At 37.7% G+C, this 25,878-nt stretch overlaps 1 protein-coding gene across 12 annotated transcripts in view; it reads left to right on the top strand.

The window, feature by feature from the left end:
* The window catches only part of map7d3 (MAP7 domain containing 3), a 158,898-nt gene that overhangs the window by 46,646 nt on the left and 86,374 nt on the right, over window positions 1–25,878 (top strand). For all 12 annotated transcript variants that reach the window (XM_051935178.1, XM_051935177.1, XM_051935174.1 and 9 more), the window contains exon 2: window positions 7,007–7,096. In XM_051935178.1, the coding sequence (XP_051791138.1) occupies window positions 7,007–7,096 (90 nt within the window). The remainder of the gene's footprint in view (window positions 1–7,006; window positions 7,097–25,878) is intronic.

Below are 25,878 nucleotides of genomic sequence, written 5' to 3'. Positions count from 1 at the left end.
AGGCAAGATGGCACCGACATGTGAAAAGGCAGCGAAGCAAGTGCAGAAAAGAAAACACTTGGCAGACGTTGTTTTGCGCATTACCGCGGAGTCGGACTCTTGATTTTTCAGAATCGGACTTTATTGGCAGTGATCAGGAGATTGAGCAAGAGAGTTAGAAGCAGGCATCAGCTGATCAGACACCAGCCGATGCCGCGCGAGCGGATCTGCTGCCAGTTGAGTGCCTTCGCGCAGCCGATGCATCTACGGCAAGGTTCGCGTGGGATAAATACACATACATTGATCCGTTGAGAGCCGATATGGCTATCCGAGTTTACAAGACGGCATGGCTTGCTTTTGGACACGACAGATCACCAGCTGCTGTACTTCAGGCTGCTCTCTCCTGATGCTGCTTTTCAGCTACTGTCAGACGAGACAAACAGGTAGGCAGAGATTTTTTTTGAATCGCGGGCTGCGTTTGCATCGCATTCTCGTTATTCAAAGTGGAAACCCACAACGAAAGACGAGATGAAGCGCACTGTGGCATTACAAATAGAGATGGGACAGAACTGGTGATATAACTTCAGGGAGTATTGGTCCAAACGTGTTTTGTCCCCTGGTGGCTTAGGTACGTGCTGCTGCAAAGTTTTATTCACTTCTGTAATAAACAGAAGCAAATCCCATGGGGTGAGCCAGGCTATAATGCCATACATAAAGTTCATAAAGTTTCAGAAGATGAAAAGAGGTGACAATACGGTTTTCATGCAGGCAGAAAACTTGGTGGCAGTGGCATGGCACGATGGCAAATGGGTGACTTGTCTCTCTACAGTACACACTAACAATATATGTTAGAAAATGCAGCAACAGACAATTGAAAAATAAGCATCAAAACAACACATAGAGAATTCAGGCTCATACAACATGCAAGACAGTAACATTTGTCAAAAGTAAATATTTTTTGTTGATTTGATATGTTAAACAATTGCTTTGTGTTCTTTTTTAAAAAATGTTAGTTTTTGGAAAAATATTCAGCCCTGGGAGAAAAGAAACAAAAAAAAAATTAGCCCTAAAAGAGTTAAATCACCTGTAGCTCGCAAACCGTTTCACCTATACACTTGAAATGTGGTACACATATAGTACGTCACATCTACTATCCGCTTTATGGGTGATGATTGTATTACTCTTTTTATCTTTATTTTATTTTATTGTAGAATCAACTCCTATCTGCGCACACCAGGGCGGCCGTGGGCGGATGCGTATGGTGTATTCACTCCATGTTATCGTGCATTGCGCTGTCACTGGTATTTTGATAAAAGAATTTGAACAACATATAAGAAGCGTATAAATTATTAAACAGTAAAACATTAACATTTAAGAAGTAAAGTTAGATTAAGTACTACTGCAGTGCCTTCGGGTATACCTCATTTTTTGTTTGCCCATTACATGCTTAAATGTATACATTTTTTGGTGTACCTACCCGAGAACACACGACATATAACCGAGCGTGGGAGAAGCATGGATTTTAAACACGCGTTGAGTTCATCTGCTGGTCTCCCTCGTGGAATAACTGGTAATGTTTGACTAAAATCTACAGCGAGTAAAACAACATTACCTCCTATTTTTTTTTTTTACGATCTCTGAGATCTTGCTTTTTTCGGTTCAAGGCTTCATAAGCTCTTTTATGTTGTATGGTGTACTTATCCCAAACCATCATCTTTGAATGTTGCAAGACTTTCGCCTTGTATGTAGATCGGGGTAATTACATTCATTGCATTCCTAGTCTGAATCACAATCTGATTGTATGGGTGTTTACCTGGCACTGTAGGGTTGCCACCCGTCCTTTAAAATACGGAATCGTGCCGCATTTGAGAATGAAATTGCGCGTCCCGTTTTGAATCAATACTGGACGGGATTTGTCCCGTATTTTTTTTATCATTTTTTTTAAAGCAGCGTCTCATGCAAATCATCCCACACGCATTTTATGAAGATGCCTCCTTTCCTACTTTTGATTGGGTAATACTTGATGTCATCGTTAGTTTGATTGGTCTTTTTAACTGTCCAGTGAGGAGGGCGTGTCTTTTAAGTAGAGTCTGCAAAGTGTTGGCACTGAGATGTGGCGTCAGCGCCAGAGTTGAAGCCCCTAACGTTGCGGTCAGCAAGTCGGCTAACATCCGCCATGTGCCGTCTTTCAGTTGCGAGAAGCAGATCATAGAATGGTTGAAACTGTTGCCCCTAACGTTGCGCCACGGCGTGTGGTTCGTTTATACCTCGTGTCTTCTCATTAAACTTTTATCTCGCGAATATGTTATTGCAATCCGCAGCGGGAGCGTTTCTATAAACTTAATTTAAACTTACGTTTACACCGTGCTTTGTTTCCCTTATGAACATGCTTGTATGCTTCACTCGCTCCCTTCTCAATTGTTTAATTAATTTTTTGCTCTTCGCTGTTTGCGGCTCTTCCTTCATTTCCCCCTACTTCGTTCTTTTATCTCGCGAATATGTTATTGCAATCCTTAACGGGAGCGTTTCAATAAACTGATTGAAAATAGTTTTGCATTTACCTTTTTAGTAAAAGGCGAGCTTTTAAGCCTGAGAAATCACCCCGTAAATGCACACGTTTAATTGCACATGTGTTAATATGTATGGTTACACAGTATTAAAAGACAGTGAACAACGTCAGTTACCTTTGTTCCCGCGTTTGATAAAAGGCGAGCTTTTAAGCCTGAGAAATCACCCCGTAAATGCACACGTTTAATTGCACATGTGTTAATATGTATGCTTACACAGTATTAAAAGACAGTCAAAAATTAACGTCATTTACCTTCGTTCCCGCGTTTGACTCGTGCTGTAAATCTCTTCCTTGTTTTTAGTTCACGTGATTACGTAGGAGGCGTGATGACGCGATACGTGACTCCACCTCGTCCATTACAGTGTATGGACAAAAAATATGTTCCAGTTATGACCATTACGCGTAGAATTTCGAAATGAAACCTGCCTAACTTTTGTAAGTAAGCTGTAAGGTATGAGCCTGCCAAATTTCAGCCTTCCACCTACACGGGAAGTTCGAGAATTAGTGATGAGTGAGTCAGTCAGTCAGTCAGTCAGTCAGTGAGTCAGTGAGGGCTTTGCCTTTTATTAATATGTATAGATATGACGGGGTTTGAGAAAATCTAGTAAATTTAAATATTCATTTTATGATGAAGTTTACTTTACGATGTTCTACTTTAATGACAAATGTCGAGAATAAAGTCAACATGTCATCACACTATTATACAGTACCCAGGTAAATTACACTGTATTGAAAACAAATAAAACAAGTAAAACTTGGCTTGCAGTATTATCCAGTAGTATAGAAACAGTATTTACACATTTGAACATAATGGTCCACATCCTTCCTTTTAAAACCAAAGTATCTCCAGGAAACGGATGTGATTCCTTTTTTTCGGCAAAAGTTCTTTTGTGTCATTATGTTCAACTTTATCGTCAGCTTCAGTTTCGGAATGTTCTCTGTCCATTTTCACCGCGCAATACCTACACTACCACAACCTATTTAGTGGAGAAGCAGTGAAAAAGAGCCCCTGTGCAACAAATCTGTGTTTAGCGGTGTAGCAGTGAAAAAGGTCCCCACTTGAACAGTTTCCCGCTGCGCCATGTTCCGAATGTCGTTTAGGCAATTTAAACTGGTGTTGCGGTATAAGAAAAATCCTTATCATAAAAAAAATAAAAGTTTTTTGGTATGGACCGGTATACCGCCCAGCACTAATTTCATGTCCCACGAAATGAGACTTTGTGCCAAGAGATTTAACCACGTACGGGGCTGGAAATAAAAGACAATGAGTAGATGGCAAAGTAGAACGTCATATAGAGGTTCAAAAACTTTGGCGCGATACACATGCAGAGCAGGTTAGAGATAATGAAAGTACTAAAATTCGAAAGTCTCAGAAAATAATAGTAAAGATCACATTAGCACAAACAAATGAAAATTATCACTCAGTTAAATAACGGAATAGTGGAAAAAAAATCGAATATATGGACATAGGTGATATGACAGAAGTATTTAGATATTTCTTCCAATGAAGGCAACACCAAGTCATTGTTTTCACTGCTTAACAATATCACACAACCACCGGATTCTTTACCTTCTCACCTTTACTCAACTGAATTTTGCAATTCCCTTATGTCCTTTTTTAATGAAAAAATCCAGAAGATTCATCAGTCTCTCTGTACGGATTCCTGCAGTACTTTATTTGAATTTCTCCCACCAACTCACTCATTTTCCTCTTTTCAGCTTCCTACTTTCTCAGAAATCTCAGATCTTGTCTGTAAGTCTAAGCCATCCACCTGTCAACTGGACCCTCCCCTCTCTGGTCCCTCTTATCTCTGCTATAATCCACTCTTCTCTCACTACTGATACTGTTCCTTCATCTTTTAAAACTGCTGCAATAACCCCAATACTGACAAAACCTGGTGCCGATCCGACTAATTTCAGTAATTTTCGTCCTATTTCTAATCTACCCTTCATTTCCAAAATTCTTGATAAAATAGTGGCTATTCAACTTCATTCTCATTTATCTCAAAATAATCTGTAAGAACAGTTCCAGTCTGGTTTTCATCCCCTCCACAGTACAGAAACAGCACTTATAAAAATTACTAATGACCTCCTTATGGCAGCTGATTCTGGTTTAATTACTATTCTCATCCTCTTTGATCTAAGTGCAGCCTTTGACACTATTTGTCACACTACTCTTTTCAATAGATTATCTTTGATTGGCATTACCCACACTCCACTAGATTGGTTCAGATCCTACCTCTCAGGCCGCACTGAGTTTGTTCAGCTTAAAACTTTCACATCCCAACCCACCGCTGTTACTTCAGGTGTGCCCCAGGGCTGGCGATCATGTCTCCTTGGGGTGCGTTCAGCCTCCCTCTTCATAACACCCTTTGTGTAATTTCTTCCAACTCCTTGTCCTCATATGTTTACCTTGCTAGAGTTGCTGATATGGTATGTTATTGCCTAACCTTGTAAGCACAGTGCTTGTATCGTGTGTGAAATGGAATGTAGGCCTGATGCTTTTGTATTTCAGCAACCGATTGCATAGTTTGTAGCGAACCTCAAGAAAATGTTTTCAAACTGAGCTAAATCTTACACACTTCATTTACACTGAAAGTACCTACTCTGACTTGTAGCTTATATACTGCCGCTCTGTGTCTGTTTCATTTAAGTGCAAGTAAATGCAAATGCAAATTTCGGCTATTCTTAAAATAAGCAAGACTTTGTAGTTAAACGTTTAACTATTAGTTAAATTGTATACTGATTTTATCATTGGCATCCCTGGTGTTATTTATGTGTTAGGTAAGGTGAGATCAATCTTTTTTTCATGACTAGGTGAGTGTTGGTTGTGACGTGATAAGCCTAGTTACTGTGTCACTTGATTATGTGTTTGAAGTACTCTTTGTTTTCAGCTGGCTTTTCATTCTAATGCAAGTACCAGATTTTATACAACTAGTGCAGACTTCTCTTTATTTATTTTTTTTGCTTTGGGGTTTGCACTTTTGGATAGTTGCTTTTGCCACTTGTAATTTTATCACCACCCCATAGACTTTCCATTAGTGTTAATCAGCAGTAAATTCATAGACCAAACTGTTTTTTTCCAATGTGTTATTTAGCCTATTGGAATTTGTGGATGTCAACTGCCATGGTGATTGCACCCTTCAGAATATTACCTGCAGTGGAGCTTACACTTTGCAGAGAGATGACACTGAACCTCTTTTTACCACACCACTTAGATGGATCTTCAGAAGGGGGCATTGATGTTGCCCTGTATTTTCTTTAGTTGCTCAACTAATGCTTTATATATTGATTTTAATATTGAAAAAAAACTGAGATTTCATAAAACCCTGCTGTGATCCAACATAGGACCAATTTAACTATTGGAAATAATGTAAATTGTTTCGCTCTCAATGAGAATCATAATTACCAAAGCAGGAATTAAACAATTAGACCATGTCTAGATTCCTAAAAACAATAACATTTATTTATATAGCACATTTTCATACAAATAATGCAGCTCAAAGTGCTTAGATTCCTAAAAACAGTATACTTTACCTTCATGGAACAAAGCACTTTAGAGAACAAGAGGCACAAAATTAAATATATTTAAAAAATAGTTTACATACTTAAAATATTATTTTAAAAACAACACAAAACAGATTAATTTAAAAACAAAACATAAAAATACATTCACACATGCACAGAGTTATAGCACAATTAGTATAAAACATCTCGCAAACGTACCAGTCATTCAGAGCAAGCCTCCAGTGAAATGAAATACACCTGATATGTCTACTGTCTAAATGAAATTAAGGCACTGTATACCCTCTGCATAGCTTGTTATCTTCTGTAGTGTCATCTAGATGAAATGTTTCTTTTCTGTAGCATGCAAAGTAGCACATAATTTTCATTTACTCTACTAGTTATCAGGTAATAAGTATTCTGCATACAAAGTTGTCTGGTAACCAGACCACATTAATTATTGCAAATAATTTGGTGCACAAAAACAGCTGTAGTCAACTCTCCATGATGATTTTTCCTGAGACAAAATAATTTCTACCTAATGAAAGAAGTTCACGACACACACATGGGGTGCTTTTTGTTATGTTCTGATTCACTTGAAAGTTTTCAGTGTGAAATGTGACTGAATTAATTGGAGAGTGAAACAAAATAACTAAGCACCTACTGAGAAAGCACAAAGCAAACAGACTATGAGTGTGAAAATGCAATGACTCCTTTTTTTTTTTTTTATATAGTAAGAATTTCGTCATTTGTTTCTATATACCATTATTGCATTTTTAAGAGCATTTCACATAGTAAATCCAGAGGTGGGCACTGAACTGGCAGATTGGTAATTTAAATTACAGTATTCTAACTGTAATGCTGCATTGCCTGTATTTCTTCCTATGGATAATTTGAAAGATGAAATAGAGATTTTAATTAATTTTTGTACTTAACATTTTTATATACTTGCAGTGGCTGCGGCCCAAGGACCAGGTGAAGAAAAGAAGAGCCAAGCTGGAAACAGTCCCCTTCCAGCTAGTACAAGGACCTGCATCAGGCCAGGTAAAAAAAAAAAATTATTAAAAGTTAGCTTCATTTAAATTATGTTTGCCTCTCTGTCTTGAAATGTAAAAAAAAAAGATGGAAATCTATTTTGCTTCATTTTAAAATATTTTAAATTATTTAAGAAAACTGGTACAATGGTTTAAATACCTCCAAATGACTTTGTGCCAAGGCACTGGTTGTATAGTGTTTGGACATTTTCTTATCTTGCTGTGAGGCCCCAGATATCTGAAAGATGTGTTTGCCAGCTTAATATGTACAGTATGTATTGAAATGTATTGGTACTAGTTTTAGGGTTGGCTTCTATGCTAGTATATGGGCCTGACCTCCTGCTACCCTGAAATGTGAATTAAATTCTATTAGGAAATATATTACTTGTGAAAATGCATCTGGTTATCCTGAAACCATTCCTCAGAGTTAGTGTTAAATTGTGAGCTGAATTAATTAACATCCCTAAATAATTTTTATAATTAATGTTAAATTATATCCTAGTTCTATTAAAGCTTAGGGCTTTTTCTAAAAAATTACAGGTTTTCTGTGTTCAGTCATTATGAGGAGGGTGCATTTGGTTTTCCTAAGAATTTAAAAGTGTCCTTGATACATTAGGTGTAATTCAGCATTTGCTTGTTAGTGGTTATTCGTGCCTTAAGGACAGATTTAGCATTTATGATTTTAAGTATTTTTTACTTTAGCAATTTGCTATCCTTTATAGTTACTTGCAGGGATGGTTTACATGAATGTGTCCTCTACTTGGGCACATAAATCGGACAAGTACCACTTGGAAAACCTATTTTGTCACTCAAGTTATTTGCATTTCAGTACTTAATACCACTTGATATTTAGCAACTCTTTATTTTTGATATTTAATGGGGTTTAAGTTACTGATAACTAGGGACTAGTGAAATGGCCAAATTCCATTTCGTTTTGTGAAACTGATGCTAAAATTAATTTTGCAGTTGTGGAACTTACTAAAAAGATTTTGTGTGTGTGTGTATGTATATATATATATATATATATATATATATATATGTATGTGTAATGGGCGGCACGGTGGTGGGTAGCGCTGCTGCCTCGCAGTTGGGTGATCTGGGGACCTGGGTTCACTTCCCGGGTCCTCCCTGCGTGGAGTTTGCATGTTCTCCCCGTGTCTGCGTGGGTTTCCTCCGGGCGCTCCGGTTTCCTCCCACAGCCCAAAGACATGCTGGTTAGGTGGATTGGTGATTCTAAATTGGCCTTAGTGTGTGCTTGGTGTGTGGGTGTGTTTGTGTGTGTCCTGCGGTGGGTTGGCACCCTGCCCAGGCTTGTTTCCTGCCTTGTGCCCTGTGTTGGCTGGGATTGGCTCCAGCAGACCCCCGTGACCCTGTGTTCGGATTCAGCGGGTTGGAAAATGGATGGATGGATGTATGTGTATATGTATATGTATATATGTATGTATATGTATATATGTGTGTATATATATATATATATATATATATGTATATATATATATATGTATGTATATATGTGTATGTATATGAATATATATATATATATATATATATATATCTATCAGTGGTGACTGCTCTAAGACTACAAGGGAAGCTCCGCTTCCTCTACTATGTCAGAAAATAAATGCTCATATATGCACTGTCGTATTTATATTGGTTTTAATAAAGGTGCGCTAGAACGCGTTCAACTTCATGACTAGCTCGTTCAGAATCAGGTATTTATTGTAGATTGTTTGACGCGATTTTCTTGTCATACATTTCCGTGCAGCACAGCGCGTTAAACCCTCCTGAAGTCCAGCTTCACTGGAGCTCTATGGGCAAGCACAGAGGAGCTTTTTCACTGCAGAAAAGCTGGACGGTAATTGGATAAATGCACCAAAATCGTCACTTCGAGTGAATGGAGCAGTGGGCGGGCCAGGACGCTGGGCTGCTGCATGATGATTGGAGGAGCTGTTTAAAGGGCAGAACCCCTTTTTGATTGACAGCATGTCCTAAGTATACATCAGCACTACAGAGATTCGAGTTCAGTCCCATGCGGATTTGCAGGTGAAGTCGTACGACAAACTGCTGCACTCTGTATTGTTTGCTGGTGATATAAACCATTTTTGTTTGTACAAATCATTCTTTAAATAATAAAAAAAAAAAATATTATAGCGTTCTTGACTTTGCTCCTTGTTTCAGCATTGTAAAGTTAGTTCGTTCATATAATTAAAGTAGCTCATGGAAGGGGAAACTAGCCAGCTAGCAAGCTGTGCATAATGGCAGACGCAGACGGTGCTAATATTGTTGACCTGCTTTTGGCAAAACCATTTAGTAGTCTTCCTTACGAGGAGAGACTCAGAATTAAACGGCAGGGCAGACCAACGCCCAAGATTGATATGGTGCAAAAATCAGGAAAAAATAACAGGTCTTTTCAGCTCTCCTGGTATGACAAGATGAACTGGCTGACTGGAAGTGCTGTGACAAAGAAAATGTACTGTTGGCCATGCCTCTTGATGAAACCTTCTCAGGGAATGGGATGTGTTTGGTCAAACGTGGGTTTTGGGGATCTGGGTAACTTTGACAGGGCATACAAAAGGCATGAAAAGTGCAAAGAATATGTGAGTTCATGTGCAAGGTTAAGTTGTCTGGGCAGGGTCAGGGTTGAACATGCAGTCAATGAAGGTCTTTGCATTCAGGTGGCAAAACATAATGAAACAGTAAAAAAAAACAGGGCCTTCCTAAACCGTCTAATTGATGTGACTTCCTTGCTTGGCCGTCAGGAGCTGGCATTCAGGGGGCATGATGAGAGTAGTGAATCAGCAAATAAGGGGAATTACAGGAAATTTACAGAAACATTAGCTAAATATGACTCTGTCTTGGCCACACAATTTCAGTCATCAGCTGTGTTTTCTGGTATGTCCCACTCAATCCAAAATGACTTGATCTCTGCTCTCGCAGCCACTGTTTCTGATCATATAAAAGGTGAAATTCAGACTGCTCCTTTTTTTGCATGGCAGGTGGATGAAGCAACTGACATATCTTGCCATGCCCAGCTGTCTGTCATTGTTAGAAATGTGGATAGTGCAGGTAAAATTCAAGAGTGCTTCATTGGATTTTTGGATGTGTCAGGGGGTCAAGATGCTCAGTCTGTGTTTGAAGTTTTAAACAAGAACATGCAGGGCTACAGTTTTAGAGAAAAACTTGTGGCACAAACCTATGATGGGGCTGCTGTCTTTGCTTCATCTCTCAATGGCCTACAGGCCAAAGTTAAAGTAATAGCCCCCAGTGCAGTGTTTGTGCATTGCTATGCACACAGACTGAACCTGGTGTTGTCCCAGGGTGCTAAATGCTTGCCTGAGTCAAGAATATTTTTTGCATCTCTCTCTGGGTTCACCACATTTTTTTCAAAGTCCACAAAAAGGATGTCTTTTCTCGAGTCTGCAGGGTCTTCAAGATTGCCCAGAAACGCTCCTACTCGATGGAATTTCACATCACGGATAGTGAGCACTTTGGCAAACAATTATGATGGCCTCCTGCAGACTTTTGACAAGATTACCCAGGATGAGAGCATGGATGATGACACACTAGATGCTGCCAAAGGCGTCATAATGAAACTGGAGGATTTTGAGTTTGTGTTCATGTTGTACACATATGAACAAATATTCTCTGAGACAGATGTTGTCTTTGATATTGTCCAGCAAAGGGCTAAGGATGTTCTTTACTGCAAAAAAAGAATTGGGTCTCTCCTTGCTTTTGTCAAGGAGAAGAGGTCAGAGGAGGCTTATCAAGCAGTTTATGCAAAAGCAGCAAATCTCACATCAGACCCTCAAGATGAACCTATTAGAAAGCGCCATCTGTCACAATTACAGGATCCCCAGGACCGCTACAGAAATTTGTACATGGCCATCCTAGACAATCTCATGGAGCAGATTTCTCAGATTTTTTCAAATTTGGAAAGCATGAGCTTCTTAGAATTAGTCAATCCAGGGAAATTTGATGAAATGAGACAAGTGTTTCCAGAGGAGGCATTTGAAAGTGTGCTGAAAAGTTATGACCATTTCTTTGACTCAGGGAGACTGAGATCTGAACTTCAAGTACTATATTCAGATCATGACTTACAGGGGAGCAGGGGTAAGCTGTGTGATTTCTTGGTGTTTTTTAAAGACATGGAGTTGGATAGTGCAATGCCTCAGCTATACAAGCTGTTGTCGTTAGTGGCAACAATTGGCGCTACCTCAGCAGGTGTAGAGAGGAGCTTCTCCTGTTTAAAACAGGTCAAGTCATACACCTGCAACACGATGGGCCAAGAACGTTTGAGCAACCTTGCTCTCCTGGCCATTGAGAGGAAACTGGTTAAGTCCCTGGAAAAGACGGCCAATTGGTACGACAGGGTCACAGACCATTTCCTGCAAAAGGAACGGAGGGCAGAATTTACGTACAAGTAACATAATGAATTTTATGATGAAGGCCTAATATGAGCTTCCCCTGTTTCAAAAGCTAGCAGCCGCCACTGATATAAGTATGTGTGTGTGTGTGTGTGTGTTTGTGGAGGGATACTGCTTCCTAAAGCCTCATTTACACTTCAGTATTTCCCCAAGGTTTTTCAGAAGCTGTGTAGCACCAGTAGTCTTCAGCACACCAGTAAAATTATTTCTGTTTAATAGTTCAGGTCATTGAAGAGGAGAACAGTATGTTTTTTCTTTTTTTTTTTTTCTTTTTTCTTTTTGAAAACCAAAATACACTGTTGTGTATGTATATACTATATTTTCTACTCAAAAGGCCCTCTGTCCCTTGCTGTTACCTAGAAACTGCCCTTTACATTTTCTTTATTCCTGCAGCTGGGGATATGAATATCCATATTTAAAGCACATTTGAGTAGGGGTATGTGATATATATTGATATAATATTTTAATTGTTGTTTCAACAATGTGCGAGTTGAAATTATCAGTTACGTCAGTCATTTTGCAAAAAACAATCAAAAACATACCTTGAGAATCCAAGCATTCACTGTCCCATGTACCTAACAGGATAGACTACTGCACATGGCGCAAAGCAGAGATGGGCTTTGCTGCAGGTCATGGGATGGGGCAAAGACATACAGTAGCTCAGGGAAGAGAGGTGCAGAGCTCAGTGGGGCATGTACAAACATAACTGGTTTAGGATTTCAGACCCATGTAACATTATCTGCATTTGCATAGTTAGATGTGGGAGACTCAGAGTTCGTCGCCCCATTACAGCCTGTTTGTTGCTGCTCAAAGATTTACTCGATCTGCCAAAGCACTTCATTTTCCACCCAAAATGATTGGTTCATTAAATTCTATGTAAGCTCCAAAATAATAAGTTATTATACATTTTAGAATGAATTTGTTTCTGCTGTCTTCTTTTTAACTCTTAGGTGTTAACCTGGTTCAAAGCCCATGAACTATCATGATGTAACAACATGTTAACTGTTTATTTAAACAAAAACCTCTGCGATAATGATGATAGGATCAAAGCCATTACAACAGCAGCTATGACAGAACTCACGGCTATGGTTACAGAGAAAGACCGCCCCACCCCAGGCCCTTCAGCTGCTTCACCTCACCCTATGGCTTTAGAAGTTGGAGCAGGTGATGACACAGCGGAGGGAGTGAAAAAAAAAAAGTCTTTAGGCAGCTATTTCAAAAAACAAACACAGGGAGCAGCATCTGGTGATACCACCTCTATGTGGAATCAAATCTCAATCCAGACTCTTGTAATTCTTATTTGGTTTGAAGACTCATCTGTTCTGTGAATACCCATCTAATTGATAGAAGAAAAAAAAACACAATGCTCTGTGATCTTATTTACATTAAGGTGAAATGTCTGTTTAAAATATTCTCATTATAATAGTTTTCTTGAACTTCTTGAAGTGCAGTTTTTTGTGTAAATGCTATAGGCCACTTTGAAATGGGTTACTCATACTTCAGCATGGGAAAGGTGCTATATAAATAAAATGTATTAATGTTATTATTTTTACTTGCACTGTTTAATCTCAGTAATACTTTTTTTGTGTTCTGTACTTCAGTTTTAAGTAGGTAAATAAGACCTGTTTTCCTTAACTGTTGTTTCCATTAATCTCTTTAGAAAGCTACAATTAATTTCCTATTAACTAGACCAAGCTAGATCAATAAAAATTACAAATACATTTTTAAAGGATGTAAAGTATAGTCATTATTATTGTTGTCATCAAAATCCCAGAAAATATTGAGATTATTTTTTGCCAATAGTGCACATCCCTACTGTTGAGCTTAGAGTATCATTTCTGTCTCTTCTCCAACACAGCTTTAGAATTACAATAGCCAAGACTGTCATCATAGTTGAGTAAGTGGGCACCGTACTACCAGAACAACCAAAAAACATGTGTCTCAGCTCAACTTGTGAGAGGAAATGAGAGATATACTTCCAGACAGGAACAACATACTTTTATTCTTCTGTCAATAGCACAGATTTCACTGGTTATGAAACACCATTTGTTTGGCAAATTTTTTTGAGAAGAGATTTGGTTTTGCCCAAATCGTTTCACTCATCACTACTACTAATAATTTGATTGTGTACACATGGAAGTCTGAATATTAAATTGAAAGTTTAAACCAAAATATAATTTCTATATGATTTCTGTTTATTTGATCCATTACATGAACAAAAATTAATTTAAAAAAAAATTTCAGGTTCCAGAATACATTTGAATGTTTTGCCATGCATAGTTTTACCTTTACCCTTGTTTTAGCATGTTTGTCTAAAAGCCATGTCACACCACACGATTATTCCAACAATTTTCCATTTTAGACTTTATTTACGTACTGTAAGTGAGTCGGGTGGTCACAGCACACTTCCGTATCCAGCAGTCTTATAGTCTGACATCCCCAGCGACTCTATCTGTGTTGTCGGCATCATTTTTTTGCATGAGCTTGCAACCAGTCATCACTCACTGCAAAGTATAATGCATGTAGTACAGTTTTAAGGAAACAGGAGAAGTGTGTGTGCTTTTGATGCCAACAAAACAGAAGAGAGGCTTTTCAGTCTAAAATCTCGACCACAACCATATGGAAAAGAGAAGAAATAAAAAAGTAGATATTATGGCTGAACATGCTATACCCAAAAACTGTTTGTACAACATTGATGTTGTCAGGCAGCACATTATTGATGTAAGGAAAATGAATGAGCTTGCATTTCTTTAAAAATGTGAAACTGTTGAGTCATGCATTTTGTCATACCCTGAGATGCCTAATCATATAATCTGAAAACAGTTATGTAGCAGTCCCCCACAGATAAGTACCAAAATTTTTATTGCTTTTCTAAAGTGACTGTCACTCATCTTATGAGAGTATTATATTTTAGATTTTAACAGACAAATAATGTAACCCTCCTCATGCCCAGAAACCCATTATTTGTAGTGTGTTCCTTTAAGAAAAATGTGAATTGTGAAAAGATTTCAAGTTTCTGTTTCATTGTAGCAGCCAGCTTGAATAATGTAGTTTATTAATCTAAGGTATGTTTGAACAATCAGTCTTTGTTTGTGTTCTCATTCTAGTAAGTAACAGTTGCCTTTGAATTTGTTTATCCAGGCAAGTTATATCATTGTATACTAATATGTAAAAGGTGTGAGGCAAACAACTCCTCAGGACTCATTAATTTGCCACACAAAGTTTAAGTGGATACTTGACAAGAGTTACAAATTGAGATTGCTTTTTGAGCTTTTTATTTTACATTAATCATGTTGTGTCTTTTATTTAATAATGTAAACCACATTAATAAATCACAACTAAATGCCATGATTTAAGACTTTCTTTTTTTGCAGACCCTTTACATTCCCTTAGAAAAAAGTGAGTTTTATTGAGTTGCTTTCACTGTTTGTGAGACTGTTTTTCCAAAATCTATTTATCAGAAATAAAATTGTAAGCTAATTTTGTCCAGCTCTATTTTAATTGTGTGTACAATTTTAACATCAAAAACCGTCAAATAGACAAACTAAAAAAATGAGTTAAGAGACAGTTTTTTTTCTTCTCCAAGTGTTCAGCTTTTGCATTGCTTAAAGTACCATTGTTTGTATTGGTGACATATGAGATATGTACCTAAAATGCTGCATGTAATTTTGTAATTTTATTTTAATCTATATAGGCAAGTTCTGCTGTGTAGCAACACTAGTAAGTGTATGTTGAAATGAAATGAGTATTCATTTCTCATTTAAATGCTCGGTCAAAGGGTCTCCCTGATATTTTTGTGCATGCCTTTCCATGCATTGGGAGCCCTAATGTCAAGAGATTTGCCTTCTACATTTTTAATTTATACTTGGCACTGTAAGCAGGCCTGCATTGTGAGATCACAATGTACACTGGAGTTTAAACATTAATACGTTGTATAAAGCATTTGGAGGGTTGGTCATGTATATCATAATGATGCTTTTAGTGTTTCTAAACTTAAATAGATGCTAGTATTGTGATTTAAGAAATTTAAATTATAGATTGTAACTCTTTGGTTTTTGTTTTGTTTATTTCTAATGTGAGTTAACTATAAAATAGTAAATGGATAGCCTAACACTAGTCAGTTCAGTTTGAATCAAATAAACAAAAAAAACTGCAAATTTAAGAAAACCCTTAATTTTTCAAGATTTCTAATGAAGCGGCAGATTTTAGAAAGTGGTGTAGTATGTTTGCTAGTTAAATTCATGATAAAAATAACTCTGCTAAAGTAAAGACTTGTTAAAAGAAGATTTGGACTGCACCATACCATAACTGCATGATGTCTATCTGCAGAGAGGAATCAATGGAATGATACATGCAAATATATTTTTGATTAAAAGTGGTTTGATAACGAAAATGGAAACCAACTAAGAAAAATGACTGATGGGCCAATTAAATTCTGAAGCCTTTGGAGTAGAAGTTTGATAGTATCAAAACCAATGCTTATCTGTTTTGTTAGTATAAAACAGTGTTTTGAAAGAACCTGAGATATAATGCTTTTTAATTCTTTCAGACTGAATTTTTTCCTCATATTTGTAGGATGAATTTTTTCAGAAAAAACTCTATTGACTCTTATTGCAAAGCAAAATGTATTAACAATCTATATACATGAAAACTTTGATGTGTAAAATACCAATCTAAGTAGCCCATTGCATTGCAATATGTATTGCCCTGTCGACAGCAGTCTCATTGTCACTTTGGTCTGGCACCTCAAAATCCTCCTCTGACAATGCAGAAACTGAGTTGTCAACAATATACAAAGCATTTTCTGTATAGCATTTTTTTTGGACAAGAGGAACTGCTGGTAAAAAAAAATTGCTGGCTGAATCGCATTCAACTTGGTTTGTCTTGTGGTCTTTGCTGCCATCTAATGGATAAAAAAAGAATTCTAGGAGAGTTTTTTTTGACATGAATAAATACTCAAAATTATCAAGATGCAAGATACCTTTATTGTCAATGTACACCGTACAATGAAATATAGTTTGGAGCAAGCCTATAGATGCCTTAGTTTATTGTCTGCTGTTATATACTTTTATCTAAGTAAGCATTAAACAATGAGAAGCACAGTGTCTATTAACAGTTTCAAATGTACACAGAGTAGAAAGTAAAGGTAAACATGTAAGATAAATAAAAGATAAATAATAAATGAAGTCACAGTGAAGATTACAGTCAGCATAATGGTCATGAGTTCCACTTGGGTCATCTATAGGTGTGATTATGTGTGGTTGATGCAGATGTTCAGTTAAATCAGTGGTGGTTTCTGTTATAGGAAGGAGCAGTTATCGCTGTGCATTTAATAAGCTGATTGCTTTGGGGTAAACTGTTCTTCAGCCTGGTATTGTGGGTATGCAGGGCCCTGAAGCAACTGCCAGAGGGCAGAGGAGTAAAAATGCTATAGTGGGGTTGGGTTGGATCTTTACAGATGTTCTTTGCTTTTCTGCTTCAGTGGGTAGTGAAGATATCTTTCAGTGATGGAAGTGGAGTGCCAGTAATTCTTTGAGCCATTTTGTTAATACAGTGTTCTCAGAAGTGCAGCCAGAGTACCACACTGTAATGTAGTACGTGATGACAGACTCTGTGGTACACCTGTAGAAGTTAACCAGTAGCTGTTGAGGGAGTTTCTTTAGGCTTCAGCCTTTGAAGAGCTTTCACGGCAATTACTGTTGTTTGTTGTCCATGACAGGTCCTGGTTGATGTGAACTCCTAAGAATCTAAAACTCTGAACTGTCTCCACCCTCTTACCGTTAATGATTATGGGATGGTGACCACTGTAATTCAGTCTCCTGAAGTTCAGAATCAGTCCTTTATTTTCTTGGGAGTTGAGTGCAAGGTTGTTGTTCTGGCTTCAACTCTCCAGATTCTCGACCTCATAGACGATTTCTGTTTAGGGCAAGAAATATTGAGGTTGCATATAATTGAATCCCAAATACAATATCAAATATATCACCAAAGTCTTCCGGCACGAGGACTGAAGCAGTTCTGAATGGCGATGCTAGCCTGAGCCAACAGAGTTGATCTATCCTTGAGCCTCCACCTGCATTGCTGAAACAGCCAGATTCTGTCGTCGTTTCAAGTAGAAGCGAAGGTAAAACTCACTTGGCTCACTGAGCAAGCGGTACAGCGTGGGGTTGATGTTGCCCAATCGGAACAAGTTGAGACAATCTCTATGGTATAGCGGGCCCGCGGCACTCAAGGAAAAAAAAAAAAGGTCTGTTTTTAAATCGGTATAGCCGTGCCGTTCTCCGTGGGCGTGATTGCATGACCGAGGGGAGTTAATGAGGTGATCGGAGCGAGTCGCACCTGCACGTGTTGGTGCGGTTGTTCTTGTTTGCCTCATTGGCTTCCTGCGGCGTGTAATTAAGACGCTGCACCCACAGAGGCACCCGTGGGTGTGTATATATAGTAGGATGTATATGAGTGGAGGAGGATAAATCGGAAAGAGAAATCGTGGAGGAGGAAAAAAGAAAGGTGTGTGTATAATATATATATATATATATATATATATATATAATATATAAAATATGGGCTTGTACTCAATGTGTGACAGAGAGTTGGGTTTCCTTCAAATTGAACAGCAAATAATGGGCATTCTGTTGTCTTGGAGGTGAGGGGATTTCAGTGTAGGCTTTGTAAAGAATGATTTGATCATCAGACTACCTGAAATAATATAACGGGTGCTCATACTAAATATGTTCACTGATATGTTTTATTAAATAGCTGAAACAAAATTGCTTAAAGTCGTTACCAAAAACAAAATTTCAAACAGTATGATGTGATTGTCACATAAATTACGGAATACAAATACATTTCAGTATGTTTAAATTAACACAAACCTGTGTGAAATCAAACGTGCCAATTTAAGATTATGATGTAAGAGTCCCTATTGATCAACTTTTGTTCTGTTTTCAAGCTATCTCACATCAGACTTTACCATTACCCATGCCTATGTATTAATGTAGAATTTGTCATTGAATTGTACTGGCTCTAAGTGAGGAAATTAGTTGTGACTTTAGATGGCATTGCATTTACTCCAGTACCATTCGAACACGAGTCATATGTGTTCTATTCAGATGTTACTTGTTATACTAATGAACAAATAAATATTACTTTGGTTTAAAAAAAAACAAAAAAAAAAAAAACACATATTTAGTATTTGCTGATATGTTTTCAGGATTTAGTTGTGCTGTTTCAGTAGAAATACTATTGTGTGTCTCTGACATGTTGTGCTTATCGTAACACAGTGAGTGTTATATGATTGAAGAGACTTGCCTTGTGCTTAAAAACGGATCACCAGAATTACTGTGATATCGTCAGGAAATTTCATTATAAAGCCAATGTCACAAGCAACTTTTTGTTGCAGGTATTGTATTCGCAGTCACCAGTCTTCTCACTGCACCATGTCAAGTTACGTGACTAAAAATTGCTGGCCATGTCTACTTTCTCAACTGGGTTATGACTTTCCAGCACAGTTGTGGTTTCCCCTTTTTCTGGCAGCCAATAGCATGCTCTCCTAATGGAGCTGGCGCTGTGTGTGAGGTTAACAACTGTGATCTCTGACCTTTTTTCCATTTTATCATTGTACATAAAATGCAACAAGCCTCTCTTCTGTTTGTGTCATTCAGAGTCTCAGTAGCGCTCCGTGTGAAGGGTAAACAGCTGGAACGAGTTGGATTTTCTGTTTTAGTACATAAAACCCAAGACATCAGAAAGATGTCTGTATGCAAGGTTTAAAGCACACATGTTTCTTATTCCTTGTTACTACATACAGTACTGTGCATTAAACATCAACATGGGCATTCACTGGTTATCAGGTCTCCTGCACACATAGCCCACCCTTCTGACTAAAGAGAAAATCACACCCGTTTGATTTTTATTGTAGCCAGTTGCAGACAAGTTGGTCTCAATTGTTGGGTATGTCACGTTAGGTGATCAGCTTCATGGGAAAGCGTTGCTGACTGGTTAAGGTTAAGTAAATTAAGGCTATGACTGAAAATCACTGGAAAAGTTATCTAAAATGACATGAGCTTAAGTATGGAATGAGCAGTGTTTGTGTTTAAGCAAGCAGCTTTAATAAGATCATGCTAATGTAGAACTCGAATATATAGTTGCAGATGGAGGTACACATAACCAAATGTTTTTAAGAGCAGGGAGAACAGAAGTTGTGTAGGCAGAACTGCAATCAATAGATAATTTTCTATCATATACAACTTACCTGTCAAAATATTCAGTGACAATAGGTAGAACCAGTTTGAAAAATAGAAAAATGTGCATTTGTTCCATGCATGTCTGCAAAGGAATGGCACATTGCTGTAATAAACAACTTAATATCAAAATTTTATTGTCATTTTTCAAAGCACATTTAACTATTTTTCTTCAAATCAATCATATTACATCACATTTTGAATGCAAGTGGTATGTTTAATTACATTTTTTATTTTATGTTAGGTATACAGGTAAAATTCCATTACAATGAACTCAGAGGGACCTAAAAAAATATTTCGTTGTAACGAAAATTTTGTTGTAATGAGATTCTGTATTTGTTACTATAGTGCTTTCTTTAACTTGTATCCAGGCGTTTGCTATCATTTCAATAGCTTCTTTCGTGTTAATTTTAATCTCCTGCTGCCTGCAAGTTATGCTGACAAGAATTTTTCTCAGCATTTCCTTACAATAATACACTTTCAGGGTGTGAATGATGCCCAAAACCAATGGCTGAAGCGCTGCCGTGCAATTGGGTGGGAGGAATTCAACGTGAACATTATCTAAATGTGGAAGCATGTTGTGGGCAGCACAATTATCAGTCAGGAGTATCAGTACTTTAGCAAAACCAGCTTTATTCAGCTTGAAACAGGAGCGGCACAGTTATTTATCGTAGCGTGATCTGCCACTCTACTATACACAGACACAGCAGTCAGGCAGAGTCGTGGCCAGGTCAGTGATCAAGTAATCCTGTTACAGTATCTGCATTTACAATTTATGTGCCCCTAACCTTGCATCACCCCTCGAGATCTTTTCTGTTGTGAGCTGGGGGGCTGATCGCACCCCTACAGGTTAAAAAAAAGACGCTGAAAGACTACTTTCACATTGCTCCCTTGCTACTGGGCTTACTTGCGGCTGATCTATCGCGTGATCCGCGCGGTACTTAGCAGACTTAAAAGTCCAAAAGCACCTGTCAGTTGCGGATTGTTTGTTTGCCTTTCTCTATCTCTGTCCTTCCCTGCTCCTGATGCGCACTCCTTTGAAGAGGAAGATATATTTGCATTCTTTTAATTGTGAGACGGATTTGTCATCACCATCTTGTCAAGGAGCACGTTTAAACTTTTGAAAAAGAGACATGTTTGTTTGCAGTGTTTGAATAAAGTTCCTGTCTCTTCAATCTTCTGTGTTTCTGTGCAAATCTGTGACCCAAGCATGACACTGTTTACTTTGGCGGAGAGACGCAGCATACCTGCTATTGCCCAGTACAGATGCGGAGATCGCAGTTCGGGACGCTCTTCAGCTTGCTGTCCGGTTGTGGGAGGTCCCGAGACAGTTTACAAACCTCACATTTTCTTGAATGAGTGCCGCATTAATAGGAATGTTTCTTCAATGAGAATCACTGTACCACATAAAAATGGCTTTTTCGACGTCTTCAAATGCAGCGGTTTACATACGTTTACAACCAGAGATTTTTCTACTTTTTTTGCTCTGTCTTTCAAGTAAGTTGACAGCGTCGATAGTGATAGCGAAATTCCGAATTCACTGGCAACGTCTTTTTTCTTTTTGCCGCAATCGAGAGCTGCAAAAAGTTCGTTTTTTTTTTCCTAATATGAACTGTTACCGTTTTTTTCGTGTCTGCCGTTTCTATAGGAGGGTGACAATGAGTTAAATTCCAATGGATGTTTTTCAAATGTTGACGACCAATAACTTAAAGGTATCACTGAAAACCGCAGGAAACAAAAAAGGCAAAAAAACTCAAAAAAAAAAAAAAACCGGTACAAGGAAAGTTCGAAGAAAGAAAAAAAAAATTTGGGGATCATTGTGCACAACTGAGCTGCAGCCACAGAACTAACTGCTCTGTGGATGATTCATTCAAGCATTTCAAGGTCTTTTGTGCACTTATAATGAAAGTATCTGCTGAATGTACTTCGTAGTAACAAGATTTCTATAGACACGTGTCATATGGGGAAGCTGTCGGGACCATAAAAATACTTCGTTGTAATGAAAATTTCGTTGTAAAGATATTCGTTGTAATGGAATTTTACCTGTATTTTTTTGTGAGCAGCTTGCTAAAATTAATTTTCATAGTCCCATTGTTAAATATTTTTTGATAGATAGATAGATAGATAGATAGATAGATAGATAGATAGATAGATAGATAGATAGATAGATAGATTATTAATCCCGATGGGAAATTCACACTCTCTTTTGCTCTCTGTATTTGAGTTCAACAACAGCTCAATTCAGTAAGGAGAAAAAAAACTTAAAAACTTGAAGATCCCTTGTGTAGACCATCTCTCAATGGGATCTTGTCTGTTATCACAACACAGCTTTAACCAGAGTCCTCATTCGCTCATACATATCTTGAACACTCCTCAAATACTTCTCTGGTACTCCTTTCTCTCTCATGCACTTCCAGACCTCACCATATGCAAACCTTTGTTTTTCTCAATGCTTCTCTGTGAGCCGTCTCAATGCAAAGTCTGCATCAGTTGTCTCTCTCCCTGCCTTTAAAAGCTGGTACACATTCAATAGTTTATCTGCAAAAACTTAATTTTTTTTAGACTTTATAATGAATCCTTTCATGCATTTTTGCTTAAAAAGATTTAAAAAATAACATGAACACTGACTGAATCCATACCTGTTCTGTATTAGAAGTCTGCATCTGTCATGCTGCAGCATGCAATGTAGCATTGTATGTTTGATTAATTAAATAAGATTACAACTACTATTTGTTAAAATACAGCATATTCATGAAGCCAGGGAAAGCGTACATGATTGTTTTCATAGCAGTTTTAGTAGGTAAATTTTAGGCATTTACATGTCATCCAAATGTTTAAAATAATTATCTACTAAATGAATGTTTCATCTCCGTCACACCATGCCACGGAACTTAGATCCACAGTGCAGTTTGTACACAGTTTAGGAAAAGTGTATAGATAAGGGTTTAGTCAAAGTTATAAAGGTATCTTTGTTCACAACCCTCATCTTCTAGGATAGGAGCCTTTTGAAAGTTCAGTTAATACTTTTCACGCACTCTCTTTAGCAGATGTTGCTTCCCTCACCTGGGAAGGTAAAGTACCATTGTTAGCGGCGTATATCCAGCTTTTGATCTTGTAAAAATGCAAGCATTTTGCTAACATTGCCCTTGTGTGAAAGGTAGGTGGAAAAAATGCTAGCTTCAAAATTTGTGTAGTGTCATAGCTTACTGAGAACACCTTGCCATTTGGAATCTTACTAAATTTTTCTAAAATACTGCCAATTTTTCCAGAATATTTATGATGTAAATACCACAATATTGAAAGAAATCTAATTATATGGATAGCAGTGTTAATTGAATTGATTTTGACCAAAGTTGTGACTTTAGTCAATATAGCTACAAATGGCTCTAAATTTAGAATTGGGTTATATGCCAACTGCTTTGTATGTACAGTGGTTTTAAGGATTTGGTGTAAATTCTGACTCTCGTGAATTCTATGTACTTTTTGTTATAAATAATAATGTACTAATGTACTCATACCTGCACATTAGTTTTAATTATTATTCTAAATAGGTTCAATGTGGGTGTTTGTGTGTTTCAGCCCAGTAATGGGCAGTCAGTCAGTCAGTCAGTCAGTCCAGGGTTGAGTCCTGCATTGTACCTGATGCCACTGAGTAGACGTGAGTGCAGTCATTCGACAGTTACACCTTGAAGGTATCTTATACATCCTTCTTTATAGTGTGTTGACAAAAATATTGTGCATATGTAGTTTCAAAATAAGTTGATTACTTTTGATTAATTATATTGAAGTATGTATCCAGGTTGCAAAAAAATAATACTGGATGTGTTTATGGCATGCTTCCTGTAAAAACTGATCAGCATTTAAAAAAAATGGAAGGAGCTGACTTAATAGACTGCTTTAAGACTAGAATCCTTGAAGCCTATGAAAAAAAGTCGTAATGCTGGGCCACTTTAAATTCCTTCGCATCAGTGTCTTTGTTTTGCAAATGTGTCGGTCAGCACAAGCAGCCTTCTACCCCATCCCCCACCAAAGCTGCTGATGTCAGGTGCAAACTCAGAAATGAAGTCTGTTTTTCTAGGTGTGAGGTGTCTGGAATTGTATAGGGTAAATAATATATCATCATTTGGAATACATAACAGTTCATGTGTGTTGTGTGTCTACAACGATATGAATGTAGGACGGCAAGAAATGTTGAACACATAACCAAAACAACTTTTGTCATGTTATTTAACAATTGACAAAATGTTGACATGAAATGTATAATGTGTGAAGACTGAAGTCCAAATATCAAGTAAACATTTTCACAAAAGAAATAACAAAGTAAGTGTGCCTTTATTCAAGAATATAACCAAATAAAAAGAAATTATTCAATTTAAACATTGCTGCCAATATGTAAAAACTAAAGCCCAAATATCAATTGCGTGGTTGGATTAGAGATAAGAACGGCTGCCTCTAAATCAAGAGGTTGTGGGTTACTGCTGGGCGGTATACCAGTTCATACCGAAAACCGTTTTATAATTTTTTTTATGATATGGATTTTTCTTATACCGCAACACCGGTTTAAATTGCTTACGACGTTCAGAACGTGGCGCAGCGGGAAACTGTTCAAGTGGGAACCTTTTTCACTGCTACACCGCTAAACACAGATTTGTTGCACGGGGGCTCTTTTTCACTGCTACACCACTAAATAGGTAGTGGTAGTGTAGGTATTGCGCGGTGAAAATGGACAGAGAACATTCCGAAACTGAAGCTGTAGCTGAGATAAAGTTGAACATGATGACACAGAAGAACTTTTGCCGAAAAAAAGGAGTCATGTCCGTTGCCTGGAGATACTTTGGTTTTAAATACTGTTTCTATACTACTGGATAGTACTGCAAGCCAAGTTGTACTTGTTTTATTTGTTTTCAGTACAGTGTAATGTACAGTACCTGGGTACTGTGTAATAGTGTGATGACATGTTGACTTTATTCTCGACATTTCCACGTTAATCTTGACCTTTATGACGAGAATAAAGTCGACATGTTGACTTTATTCTCGACATTTCTACTTTATTCTCGCCGTTTATGTCAAGATTAAAGTCGACATGTTGACTATATTCTCGTAATTTGTCATTAAAGTAGAACATCGTAAGCTAAACTTCATTGTAAAATGAATATTTAATTTACTAGATTTTCTCAAACCCCGTCAAAAGTTATATAGCAACTTAAATGCTTTGTGTTAAGTGTTCCCCGAGCTTCTTAAACTGACTTCCTCTTGCACTAAGAGGAGGCGCCGGCAGAGATCACCGCACAGAATACATTCACTTCATGAATATTCCCGCTCTCTGAACATTTAGAATTCTAAGATAAATGCTTGATAAAATTTTCATGGTGAAATGCATTAAAGCATACATTAATCATGTGGGAGCACGGCGGCATGGAGGTTGCACTGCTGCCTCGCAGCAAGGGTGTCTCGGGTGTACCCTGCCTTGCATTTGCATGTTTTTCTGGTGGGTTTACTCGGCGTGCTTCAGTTTCCTTTCAAAGTCATGTAGGATGTGGGGTTTTGTTATGCTATATTGACCCGGATCGTGTATGTTTTGCTCGTATTCATCCTGCGATGTGCTGGCGACTCGTTCTGGGATGGACGCAACGAATGGATGGCATAATTAAACATGTATAACGAAGATATTTTTAAAGATCTGAACACTCCGTGGGCTAAGTTTATAACTAGTTTTAATTTCACAAAGAGGTTTATCGTGTGGTGATTGGTTATGTGGAGAAAGAAAAAGGAAGGATAGGAACTGGAGTTTTGGTACATCAGATAGAGACAGCATGCATGCAATAAAGAAAGCCCGCTCAGAAGAACATGCATTGAATTCTGTGTTTGTGTCTCCGACCACCAGATCACAAACCCAACATTTACACAATATTTAAGTTAAACCTGTGCGATACCCATTCATACATCCAGTTTTTTGGAGCCTCGTCACACCTGCCATAAAGTTCTCTACACTGAACATACACCTGGGGACCCCTTACTGCGAGGGAGCAGCACTACCGCCTCACTAACGTGCATGTTTAATATCTGCTTTAATGCATTTCATCATGAAAATGATATCAAGTATTTATCTTGGCATTCTAAATTTTCAGAAA

Source organism: Erpetoichthys calabaricus, chromosome 12 (genome assembly GCF_900747795.2).
Source record: "Erpetoichthys calabaricus chromosome 12, fErpCal1.3, whole genome shotgun sequence".
Lineage (NCBI taxonomy): Eukaryota > Metazoa > Chordata > Cladistia > Polypteriformes > Polypteridae > Erpetoichthys > Erpetoichthys calabaricus.
The sequence above is the reverse complement of the archived record's forward strand: the minus strand, read 5'-3'. Positions and strand labels throughout refer to the sequence as shown.